This window comes from Apteryx rowi, unplaced genomic scaffold (genome assembly GCF_003343035.1).
Source record: "Apteryx rowi isolate R43461 unplaced genomic scaffold, aptRow1 scaffold_162, whole genome shotgun sequence".
In the NCBI taxonomy this organism is placed as follows: domain Eukaryota; kingdom Metazoa; phylum Chordata; class Aves; order Apterygiformes; family Apterygidae; genus Apteryx; species Apteryx rowi.
The window spans coordinates 800,772-813,210 of NW_020447886.1; the positions used below are offsets into that span (position 1 = coordinate 800,772).

Sequence of the window (12,439 nt, forward strand, 5' to 3'; positions counted from 1 at the left end):
CATTCCTAGCAGGAAACACTGAAGCCATCAAACAACATCTGCATTCAGTCTAACCATATGGAGTAGCTGAGATCACCCATCAGAATACTGAAAATGTGAAGGAGGCAAACTGTAGCCAACTGAATCTGCTCTGATTTACTGTTCCTAAAACTGACTGTTCCCCTACGGAGAAGAGGGTAGCGTTCAAACCTCCTCTATTAATGCAATACATAGCAGTGGCAGTGAGTCTTATCACATAAACATGATTTTCCTGTCAGATAGTGACTTTTCCTGTTTTAACCTGGAAAGCATCTGCTGAAAAACTGTTTTTCCTGGGATGTACAGAAACAAGTTTTATAGTTTCCTGATTAGCAGAGAATTTACCTCCTTTAAAGCATATGGTTATTGAAATGCATCACCAAAAAAGGCTTTTTTGAGCAGAAATGTCTCCAACTTGGACTCCCTTCAACGGGTATACAGTTTGAAGGGGCAGCAAATGGAGATATTGCTCTCATCCAGACTGCAGGCACATCACATTTTGTGGGATCTGTAAATGGAATCTGACCAAGATTAGATGGCAAGAAAAGAAAACATTTGGGAGAAGCTCTAACAGAGGAAGACTAGTCAAATGTGACAGGCACAAACAGAAGGCAAGCAGACATATGAAGACTCCTTGAATACATATGGCAGAAGTTGAATGTAATTCAAACAGGATTAGAAAAACTCCTAAATCCAATAGAAATAAGTGAAAGGAAAAAATGCTGCAGGATTGCAAATCATCAAAACAGCGTTTTAACTCTTTCAGGCAATTGCAATGAAATTGGATGGTATTAGTTGAACCTTGCTCCATGTACTTAGGTGCTGAACAGGACAAGTAAGCCAGGCTTCAGTGAACTCTCCAGGTATTGTAAATCATTATCTGATTTTTAATGACCACCATATAAAAGCACATATGGACAATCACTCCAAGATAGAACCATTTAAGACAAAATAACTTTCCTTGCAGGTGAAGTGAAAGCACAGTGTACCGCACAATAGGGTTTCAGGATTTCTCTTCAGTATATAAACAATTTCATAACTGACAACTGCAATAAGGACCGGACATTCTAAAGATTCTGCATATTTGAATTCCTACCGAAACTGTTCAACTTACACATCACAATATTTTAAGAGATTCACCCAGATTTTCCATATTAGCCTGCAGTATATGTATATAGTTAAAAGAAAAAAGAATCTGTTTCTCAGTTTCTATTCAACTGCATAAGACAATCTTTCTTTGAAAATATACATATATATTTATTAATGTTTAATTTTATTCCTAAAAAACTTACTGAACATAAAGATACTACGGCTCAGCAGCTATCTTGCGTCATCTGAAATGGGATTTGTGCATCGAAGATATTCGGGGGAAATTCTACATCTGACAAAATTCTGTTTCAAATTTAAAAAATATGCTTTTCTGAAGCCTTTTCATGAACTACTGGATAAGCACTAGGATAATCCATGATTTTGTAAGTAGGTGGATTCAATCATATTGATAGAAATCAGGTTAAGTGTTCTAGTTTGGAGTCGACAAAACTTCAACAAGAGTTTAACAGGATCACCTGAATATACTCTTTATCCCTACCTTTCACCGAATAAGGTTAAGGGCAGAGCCACAAGTATTTCAAGTATTCCAGATATTCCAGTATTTCAATATTCCAGATATTTTAGAACAATTACAGGTGGGTTTGTAGTTGATCATTTATGAAGTAAATCAAGATCTTCATTAACCTCACATACCTAGATATTTTTAAAGAACAAAGCACATTTTCCTGAGACATTCTGATATGGTACTCTTGTTCTGTACAGAACAGTAATCCAGCCTCCTTGAGTTATTATTATACGTATCCCAAGTAACCCAAAATCCCCAAATCAGTTCAATCTGGATATGAGCTTTGGGGCATATTTGACATACATAGTTCTACACTCTCCTGAAAACGCCCTAATGTCCTGAATTGTCTTATAAGTGAGTATTAAAGGAACAAATCAAAAACTTACCCGAATCACCATGACTGAGCATCTGATATTATGAATTGTATCATAGACCTTCTTAGAAACGTCCACAAAATGATTATCATCRAACAGATGCATTTTGTTCTTGCTGAAGCTCTCCAATGCAATATTTACTTGACTAATAAACTCTGGAATCGCTATTGAGAAAAACAAAACAAAACACACATACAAACAAAATCCAGTTAGCATAAAAATGATAAAATACATCATTTTTATTTCTGGCAAATTCCCAGTTACATTGATTAAAACTTGATTAATGAGGTAAAAGAGCATTACAGTAATAAGATGGTTATAAATACATGGAAACCCATTTGTAATTTTTATCACATGATGTTTGGTGTGCGTTCAAGCTGTGGATGGCGATACAGTAAAACAAAGAAGAAGAAACTTTCCCCAAGAAGGACTTGGGAAGAGTAATTGTTAAAACTTTCCACTGACTTCAACAGTAATCTTGCCCACAGAATCAGGAGTTGCTATCCTGGTTCAAGGCTGGAACTACCACCCAAGAGAGAATCCTGCTGTTTCGGAATCTGCTTTCATTCTGAACCATGACAAAACTACTCAAAGATGGATATTTTTCCTCAAACTAAAAAGCACTTGGACTTACCAAGGCAGTGTTCCCTTGTTTTATCGAATCACATAGAAATTGTTCATTATGAGTCAGTTTGATATTAATCTGAGTTTGACCCAGAATCTCCTGGGAGTTTTTGTTCTGGTGCTCCACAGCCCCATTTTGTCTTGTGATCTGGTAGCACTATATCTCCCTTAATCCTTCTCAGCAGTTCAAAGTAAAAGAAAGAACACTGTTCACTATGGAAGATTTTATTTTCTCCCCCTGCTTTGCTTTCCAACACACAAAATAGAAAGAACACTGCCAGAAAATACACAGCACACAAGGAACTCAAACACGTATAGAAAAAACTCATCTGAAATGAAAATTTTTCAAACACTCTTTCCCATTACTTGAAGACTGAAGACACAGGATAATTTGAGAGGAAAGAGACAGAAATCAATTTATGTAATATTCAATATGTATAACACACACTTTGTGAAACAAAAGCTATGTTCAGGCAATGTGTTAGTCTCAAACATGAGCCCCCTCTTCCACAAACCAACAGAGAGCCAAAATCTACCTGTCTTACTTGGTGTGTAATTCATAAATGTATATACCACATGAAAGCAATGGTACCAATATCTTAAATGCAAATCATCCCAGGCAAATTTTGAAGTACGTAATCAATCCTTACACAAACTCAGCTGAAGTCAACATGCCTTCTGAATTAGAAACCCTGGTAACAGATACTTTAATATTAGCAGAGATGACCTGATGATACTTCAGCCTCTGACTTCTCATGGAAATTTCAAAACATAACACTGGAGATAGTTAAATWTGCTCTTAAATTACAGTAACTTCATTGTCTTAGAGCTCAGCTGTGCTCTGTCTAGAGTATGCAACAGTTTTGTCATGTGCCAGTACTCAGAAATAACAAACTTCAGTTAATTTAGTGGTAGTAGGAAGGTTCACTTGCTTCTATAAAAGAGGTTCTCCATCTACAAATGTGAGACAAGCAGATGCCATTTAGTTTTAAAAATAGGATATTTAAGATCCTTTCTTCCATCTTCAGATTATCACTTGAATTACCCTTGCCTTCCAGAAAGGTCACTGAGAAGAACAGATTTTTATATTGTATTGAAAGAAAAGACGAGGCACATTTTTCATCAGCAATGAAACAGCATAGTTCAGAGAGAAAGAGAGACCATAGTGCATTTTGAAACCTATATATTTTTTAAAGAAACCCAAATGTCAATATAATTTGTTCTGTTAAACAACAATCATACCTCCTAGGTTATTAAAATAATGGTAAGTGTAGCAATTTTAAACTAAACAGTCGCCTCATACAACATTTACATGAAACTCAACWTTCAGCTCTTCACATCCTTTGTAAAAAGGCTGCGAAGAACGTAGAAAGTTTCCAAGAATTCAAAATCTCCACTGGTATGGGCAAAACCATCAGGTGTTTTCCAGGACCTCCTACATCCTCTCTTCTCAGTTCATTGTACTCGTTTTCTTTACTGCACTGTTGTAAAATACGGATTCCCTGCTTACCAGCAGCGCTTTCTGCGGCAGAACTGCCTGCTGCCCTCTGGTACTAGACAGGCTATTGTGTTTATCTGCTGAGGCTCCATCCTGCACCCATCCTCCCTCCATATGCTTATCACTGTCCTGTTTACAGCTCTTTCCAAGGCCAGACTCATTATCTCAGTGCTTTTGCTTTTCTGAACGAATGCATCATTTATGAAAGAGAATTTTAAGCAAATGTATCCTTTACAGCTGATACACTCTTAGTGGAATTACTGCTAAACCATATGCCGCACTTGACTATAAAAATATTATCTCAATGGCCTCACTTAGATAAGAAACAAGTATCCATTTTTAAGATAGTTGCTTTCCATCAGTATCACTTGTACACACAGACAATTAAAACATACAGCAATTAAAATCATAATTCAAATACATGTATGAAACATCCTGCTAATGAAATAAAAAACTTTTCTGGTGTTTCACTTGTTGCTACAAAAACTATTAAATAGTTTCTATTATTTGGTCATTTACCCTGTCTCTGACTGGATTATTCCCTCAGATCCCTGACTCCAATCTTGATCATGTATGATTTATCTAATTTTGGGTTTCACAACAAAATGACTACTCAAAAAGTGGGTTTCATGGATACATGAGTTCTTTTCCATAGATGACTGCGATCAGTAAAACTTCACAAGGGCGCATAAATGTACGAATCCAGGCTGAGGGCTGAACCTCTATACTGCCTTTCCCCCCCTCTCCCTTTTTGTGCCAGCAAAGGAGCCGCCTGTATGGGAGACTGCTTCACACACCCTCAAACGGTCCAGGCATCACTCCGAAATGAACACTGCTCTAAGCAGACTTCAATTACATTAATAATGTGCATCTCTGCTGCATTTTGCTTTACTTTTCCAGGCAAACTGAAGATAGAGAAAAAGGGATGCAGGGTAACTATGCTGAAACAGATGTATTTTTTCAATTGTTCTGAAATCTAAGAAAAACAAGTTGCAAGTAAATTAAAAAATTTCAAATGTTGTGCAATTAAACCTATCTTTGTATTTTCAAGCTACTAAACACAAACATCTTGTTATTACATTTTAGGAATTTTTTAAATTAAAACAATTTTTGAAGAAAGCATTACTATTTTCTTTACATTTTTTCTATTATTTTTTTTTTTTCCAATCAAAACTATGAGCAAATTTCAACTTGAACATCTGGAATTCTGCCTCTCTTCTTCATGTTTTGGAAAATACCAATACTGCTCATAACCAGAACTTTGAAAGTCCCCCAAATCCAAAGTAAATTACAGACTATGTGATACCAAAAACATGTCTTCTACTCTTCTTAAAGTTAAGCTTTTTATTTTAAAATTCATCATGTCTTCCCTAATTCTCCTCTTGCTTTAAATAACAGTTCATTTGGTCTTTCCTTATAGGCCATGTCTTCCAGATCTCTTAATAACTTTTGCTTGACCTTCTCATTTTCAACCAAAAACAACTAATGAATCCTGTTTGTAATTTAACAGCAGTCACAGACGAGCTCTTAATTCAGAGGCTACCATTCCTACATAGCACAATCACATCACATAATACAGAAATGGAAACTTCGCTAATCGCTTCATTCCAACCTAGCAACTCCGTGCCTGTTATTTTTAGTCTCAAAATTATCCGGACAACAGGTTTTCAACTTTGTGGAAGGCCAGTGCTCAGYAGATGAAAACATCAGTCCAACTACTGGAAGCTTTTAATGAACCTGGGTTAAGTGATCAACATCACTTCATCATCAATCAGCATAGCTGAAAGAGCAACAATCTCCACAGCTAAAATCTCTGACACCAATACAAAGCCTGACTAAAGAGTGCCTTAACAAAATGAAACTATTACAGGTATTGAATTATGGAAGTGTGGTATCAGAGTAAAAACACAATCAAAAGAAAGTTACAGAGGTCATGTCAGAGTTCAAAATAATCCCCAGAACAGGTTTCAGTGTTACTGATACCTCCTAGATCTCATTAAAAATACAGATTTTTTAAATAATTTTTTTCAATTTTTTTTAATCAAAAAAGATATTGCGATTCATTTATTTGACAGAAGGCAAAAATTACTGAAGAAGTATTTTCACAAAAAATGAAAACAGCGGTTCTGGGGCAACTTGAAAACAAAGGAAGTTCCAAAGTTCCTCTAGAATAACATTTAAAGGAAAATGTAGCTCCCTAAGGAGCTCTAAAAGGAAGCTGTAATCATGAGTAAGCAACATGAAAGGTCATAAGGCTTCCACTGCTGACAAGACCAAACCATCCCAGTAAGATGATTATGAGCCTTCTGAAGATGAAGAGTAGATGGATGAGGGGCTTCTTTGTTTCATCATCAGATTAAACGCACATAGAGTGCCTTGTAACATAAAAAGTCTGTGATACAACTGAACTAAAAGAGCACTAAAGGCTGCTCTAACAGTCTTCAGAGCAATCAGAAGCTTGTGAAGCTACGGCAGCAGGTAATATGGCATAGCTAGGGTTTTCCTAAGRGCCTTTCTTTTATGGGCCTTTTCATGATGATGTAGTAAGTTCAGTGTTGACATTTGGAGATTTCAGATGGACTTTTGTTTGCTTGTCTACACAAGCAGCAGAAGCCCGACTTACAGAAGCATTCCAAAGCCACATTTTATGTCCTACCTTTCCAGGTGCACTTGCCTTATCTCTACAAGCAGGCTGCGACTGCGTCAGGGAATGTGTAATCTCCGACATTTTACCTTTAAGAASAGACAGAAAACTGAAGAGGAAAATTAAGAGGTCCATAGAAAGCTCCAAGTCCTCTGATTCAAAATGAGCTCAAAATTATTCTAGGCACCAAGAGCTCTTGGGAACTGACAGACGTCGGAACCAGTGAAACTGTACTTTATGTTAGTAATGGAATAATCCCTTTTCAGACATAATCTCAAGTCATGGATATGAAGAATGGTGCTTGAAGTCAACGCTCTTAGGAGTGTCAACGATCTAGAATGTCCCATCTCTGAATAGTCTTAAGGTGGCAAGGTAAAAAATTAGCCCATTCTCAGTCCTTGCATTTAAGTATTTCTATTATGTCCATTAATAAGTAGACTGACATTTAAAGAACAAAAAAGAATTCTGTTGACCTTTTCAGTGGACATTAAATCTCCTGAACAATATTACTTTTTGTGTTACTGCACAAKTAAATTTGCACTGTTGTGTAAACATGTATTTTAGTGTAACACAGATATGCAGAAAGGACACAGCCTGTACAAGATGACATTCAGGATCACTGGACTCATGCACATTGCGCACACACACAATGAATCAGAACCGAAAGAACCACAGAAATGTAGTTCTATCTGAATTCTCATATTAATAAAAATTAATAGAAATTATTTTTTAAATGTGTCTGCCACACTCACCAACCAAAAATAAAGAATTTTCATTTTCTGTCTCTCTAGTTCTGAGAACATTTAAATAGATGTCATCTTTGTTATGTTTAATTGCACATAAAAAAATTCTCTTCGTATTGTACAGTAGAGGGGAGGCCATCACTCATACATCAAGCTGCCACAGTCAAATACTATAAAAGCAACGTGCGGACAAATCAAACAATAGTTGTGAAACTAAAAGRAAAACACATGATATATCCAGTAGTCTTTAGGAAAAAACTACAAATTTTAACAAAAATAAATAGCTAACATTAAAAATTGTTCAAAGATACAATCCCACATTTCTATTTAAAAATTTTATAGAGTTCTTTATTTTGTTATATTACATTTTATATTTCCTTTCATAGAAAAATCTATGTTTCTATTCAAAATGTTCCCTAAACTAAAAGTTTCCCAAAAGAGCAGTGTGATTCAGTTGCTGGGCCCCACTAGAATACTTTTTCATAGCCCATACAATACATCCATTGACTCTAATTCTGTTCTTAAAATGTGCCTAATATATTAAAATTTCTATTAATAATGCCACATCTAATGGTATGAAATACCCTGGTCTTACACAAAATCCGTTATCTCAGATCCAATTACCTAGGATCCTCCTAACATTAAATCATGGTCCTTGCTCATCAACTCCTTTCATGTAATAGCGATCTTTATCATTAAGAGGAAAACTCAAGGTATTTTGAGCAATGTAAGAAAGACAATTTCAAAATATTTAGTTGAATCTTTATATAAAATATTCTCAAAAACTGAACTGAATTTCTCACTACTCTCTCTTCCAAAGCACCTCCTGAACTTTGAGAACCTAATAGCTAATACATCTACATAGGTCACAGAGGGCTCTTGCTTTGACTTCAACTCGGCTAGAATCACATCGGGATGGATTTTGGTCTTTGATTAGACCCTACACATTACAGCATGTTAACTGAGATTCTTCCTGAGAGCCCCAATCCATGATGCCTTTCTTCAATATTGGAACTATAYTGTCAATAATGCAAATCTGAAATTCCCCTTGTGTTCTAAGGGTAAGAAATTGACTTTTCCATTTCAGAAAAAAAAAAAACACACAGTTGATTCTTTTAAGTTATATAGGTAAAAATCATCACAGGTTGTTGATGAGAAAAAAGTATCCATCTTTGCAACAGACTGATAATAGCTGATAGATTTTTAACGGTCTCCTGATTTCCCATTTAAAGCAAGCAGCTTACAGAATCCTTGTAAAGAGAAAGTTGTCACATACACATAAATTCTGCCATCAGGTAAGCGCTACAGGTAAGGCAGCAAGGGTATACATATACCTTCTACCCCTCAGGTGAACATTCCAAAAAAGGAACAGCAGTAAAGCAAAAATACAAGAGTAAAGTAAAAGGAAAGTAAAAACAAAACAAAAATAACCTCTCCCACCACCCCCATAAGTAGTAAAGCAACAAAGCAACAATACATTTCTGGTGCGAAAATAATTTGATTGCACTTTTTTTACCCTTGTCATGTATGGTAATTCATCATGTCCTCTCTGTCTGCCTTTTCATTTCCCTCTATGCTTCTCAGCATAGTTTTTAAATTTTAATTGTTTGATTTTGATTAGCACTGTGAAAGCTGCATAATAATAGCAAAAAGTCCTTCAACTCTAACCTCCTGAGAATGTTTTTCAGTGTTATATTCAAGAATTGTACAGCACGTTAGATTTCCAATTTAATGATGGGAATGAAAATTTTTCTGTTAAGATGATCTTCTAGCAAGAAGTTAAGAGGAATCCTCTTGTAACAACATAAGCAGAGCTGTGGCAAGTGACATGTATCTCAAATATTTTACTGTCCCCAATAATCCGATCACCTAGTATGAGAGTYGGTGTGATTGTCATAGACAGCTTGCTTTCAGAGGATTTAAATGGTTTTCCAGTTGTAAGAGTTCAGCTAAATTCAAAGGCATAATGGAATTCAGAAGCATGGAGAAATATAGTGGAAAAGACTAAAAACAGGGCTACTGCTTGAATGAAGGGTAATATTGGTATACAGAGTAAATAAGAAATTTAGTTAATACCTGCAGTCTTTCTTCAGTATTCTCTTTTTTCATCTCATACTCTGAGACCAAAGGATAGTTTGCACTTCTTGTGATTTAAAAGCAAGTATTTACAAATTTCTTCCAGAGTGATATCTAAGAATTTCACTTCGTATGAACAAACTTGTATATTCTGGTAGCCAAATGCTAATGCTAAGTATTATATTTATTCGCAATGTCATTCTAATACAAAGTGGGTATACAAAGCACTAATCAAATAATAAATAATGACCATGCAAGCTAAGGCAGCTGTGCCGGCCATGGCAAACAATCTGAAATACAAGAGTGTCTCCTGGTAGAGGCTTGAGTTACACCTGTCAAGGCATGCTATTTAGAATGGAACAAACTGTCTAATGAGTGGTGGAGACACCTTTGTTAGAAGTGTTCAAAAATACATTAAAATAATAATGGAATTACTGCAGAGATGATCCTGAACTCACTGAAAACAGTTGAACTGAATGACAGTCTTTTGAAACCCTAATCAGTGAGATTCTTCATAACAAATTCACCTAATACACTACTAATGTGAAGATTAAGTTGTTTCTAAATTTTCTTCCATTATAGTACAGACACTTAATTTCAAGTTCGCTAACATTTTTGTGATACAATGTTGAATTGGTGACATTTAATTAAAATATTCTATCTGATGACTTGTAGAGACATACATACAAGGAGAAGAGCTTTATGACTGTATGCTTTTGATATATCCCTTCAACAAGAATTATTTTTCACATTTAATCACAGGTTTTGTGCTAACAAGCTTAAATGTTATACGCAGGAAAAGGGATTAATAACATTTTTGGAATTTGTAAAGACATGAAATACTTAATTCATGTTCTTCTGCCAATCTTAATCGTAGGCCAATATATCAAAGAACCCTGAATCGTCCACTGTATTTTCCCCTCTTTTCTTGAGTATTTAGAACAAAAAGTACTACAAATGATCTTGGTGGGATTAATTATTTCATGCTGAAGTTTTTGCATAATGAAAATATAATACAACAATACGGATTCAAATTAGAGATCTGCTGCACACAGAAAACAGTTGCATACTAAAGTAAGATATAATTAGTATTTGCTTGCATTCAACCCCATATATGCGTACTGAAAGAGTGAAACCAGCCAATGTATAGGCATTTTGTAACATTGTAACACCACTAATGACATAACCAACAAGTATTTTGTAACATAACTAAGCATGGGCACGCGCACACACACACGCAGGTATATATATTAAAATAATATGTGACTACAAAGGAGCAAAAGTAGACTTTTGGTATAGGGACACAAACAGGATACAGAAAAACATGTACAGGCAGTAAAATCCGCAGGAACAAAGGATGCAGAAGTGGCATGAAAGATGTCTGGTGAAATCAGAATAAGCAGAAAAGGCWTATGGTGGAAACAGTAGAAGAGAGTAATCCTGAAGAACAACCAACAAAGATGCCTGACTAAACCCAGTAAGTCTTGGTCCCAAAAAACAAGAGGAACCAGGCAGACAACAGACAAAATAACTCCCTTTCTTCTTCTGTAGAATAAAAGCATAAAAACACCACTGGCAAGCATGGAAATGTGGGGAAGAAAGAAGTCACCAACTTCAGTTCCAGCTTCCCTGTCAGAGCTCTTGAGCTTGATCACCTCAACGACCAACACAAGAACCATAGCCATCAGCACTAACTATATGACAGCAGTTTTATGGTACTGCGCACTCACAGCTAATAAGGATAAGCCTGTCAAGAATAAACTGTTTTGCATATGAAAACGAAATGATTGATAATGAGTAAGACCTATCATTGGCAACGTGTATTAATGAATGTCAATCCAGTAAATTGCTGTTTTCAAATTTGAAACTGCCCTAATTTATCAGTCTTTTAAACATCCCCATCACAGTGAACTCATTTCCTATCTGACAAATGCATACATATATTCAGTTGCAATAAAATAATTAAATCATTTAGATATACACAAGGCCAGTGTCACTCTGATACAGTGGACTTTAATTACGCATAACATTTTCCAGAGTTACACTGCAAGACCCGGGGAACAAATGATCTACAACTGGCTGGTTTTTTTCCGCTAAAGAAGTATTCTCCAGGAAAAAATGCTAATAGTATTTCAGCAAAATTTTTTCAAGTCCAAGACTGAATTTGTAGATAAAGGAAATGATTGCTATAACAATCTGCTGATACAGGTTTTTTTTTTAGAAAGTGTTACATCAGTACTCTGAATTTAAATTTGGAGTTCTTTTACATACCATGCCTTCTGCATTGCAAATGATTATCCTAATCGTATAGTATTGGTTCTTATATGGTTATAGTTCTGTTGCTCTGATTTTTTTTTTTTTCCTTTCTAAAAAATAACCCAATCAAAATGAAAAGCAAGACAAGCGAGGAAAAAAATCCGTATCAGGTTATGATGAGAAAGCTAGCATTATACCAAAATATTATGGCACACATTGCTTGTACAATTGGATTAGAAAGTGAGGCACTGATAGATCTCGGAATATAAATATTCATAAAAAGGCAAAATATCAATGGTAGCATCAATGTTCCTGAGCAATTATAGAGGCATGCCAGGCTGAACGGGCGTGAATAATTCCTTGCGACGCTGGAATCCAAGAGCCTGTGGACTTCCCCCTACTCAGCCTCACTCTTCACAGTCCTTGCACAGCCTACCAAACGCATCAGCATTGCGGSTCTGAATTAAGACAATGTCTGCAATCATATTTCATGATTCAGGTCTTCAGCTAGTCGCTTCAAGGGATTTCTTTCCACCAGTTACACAAATGACCAGACAAACCCTGGACAGAGTTCTTGTTTGCTTGTTTGTT

At 35.7% G+C, this 12,439-nt stretch overlaps 1 protein-coding gene across 1 annotated transcript in view; it reads right to left on the minus strand.

Moving 5' to 3' along the window:
- The window catches only part of CTNNA3 (catenin alpha 3), a 584,821-nt gene that overhangs the window by 98,546 nt on the left and 473,836 nt on the right, over positions 1-12,439 (minus strand). Inside the window, exon 13 of the mRNA XM_026059969.1 lies at positions 2,020-2,171. Coding sequence (XP_025915754.1) covers positions 2,020-2,171 — 152 coding nt within the window. The remainder of the gene's footprint in view (positions 1-2,019; positions 2,172-12,439) is intronic.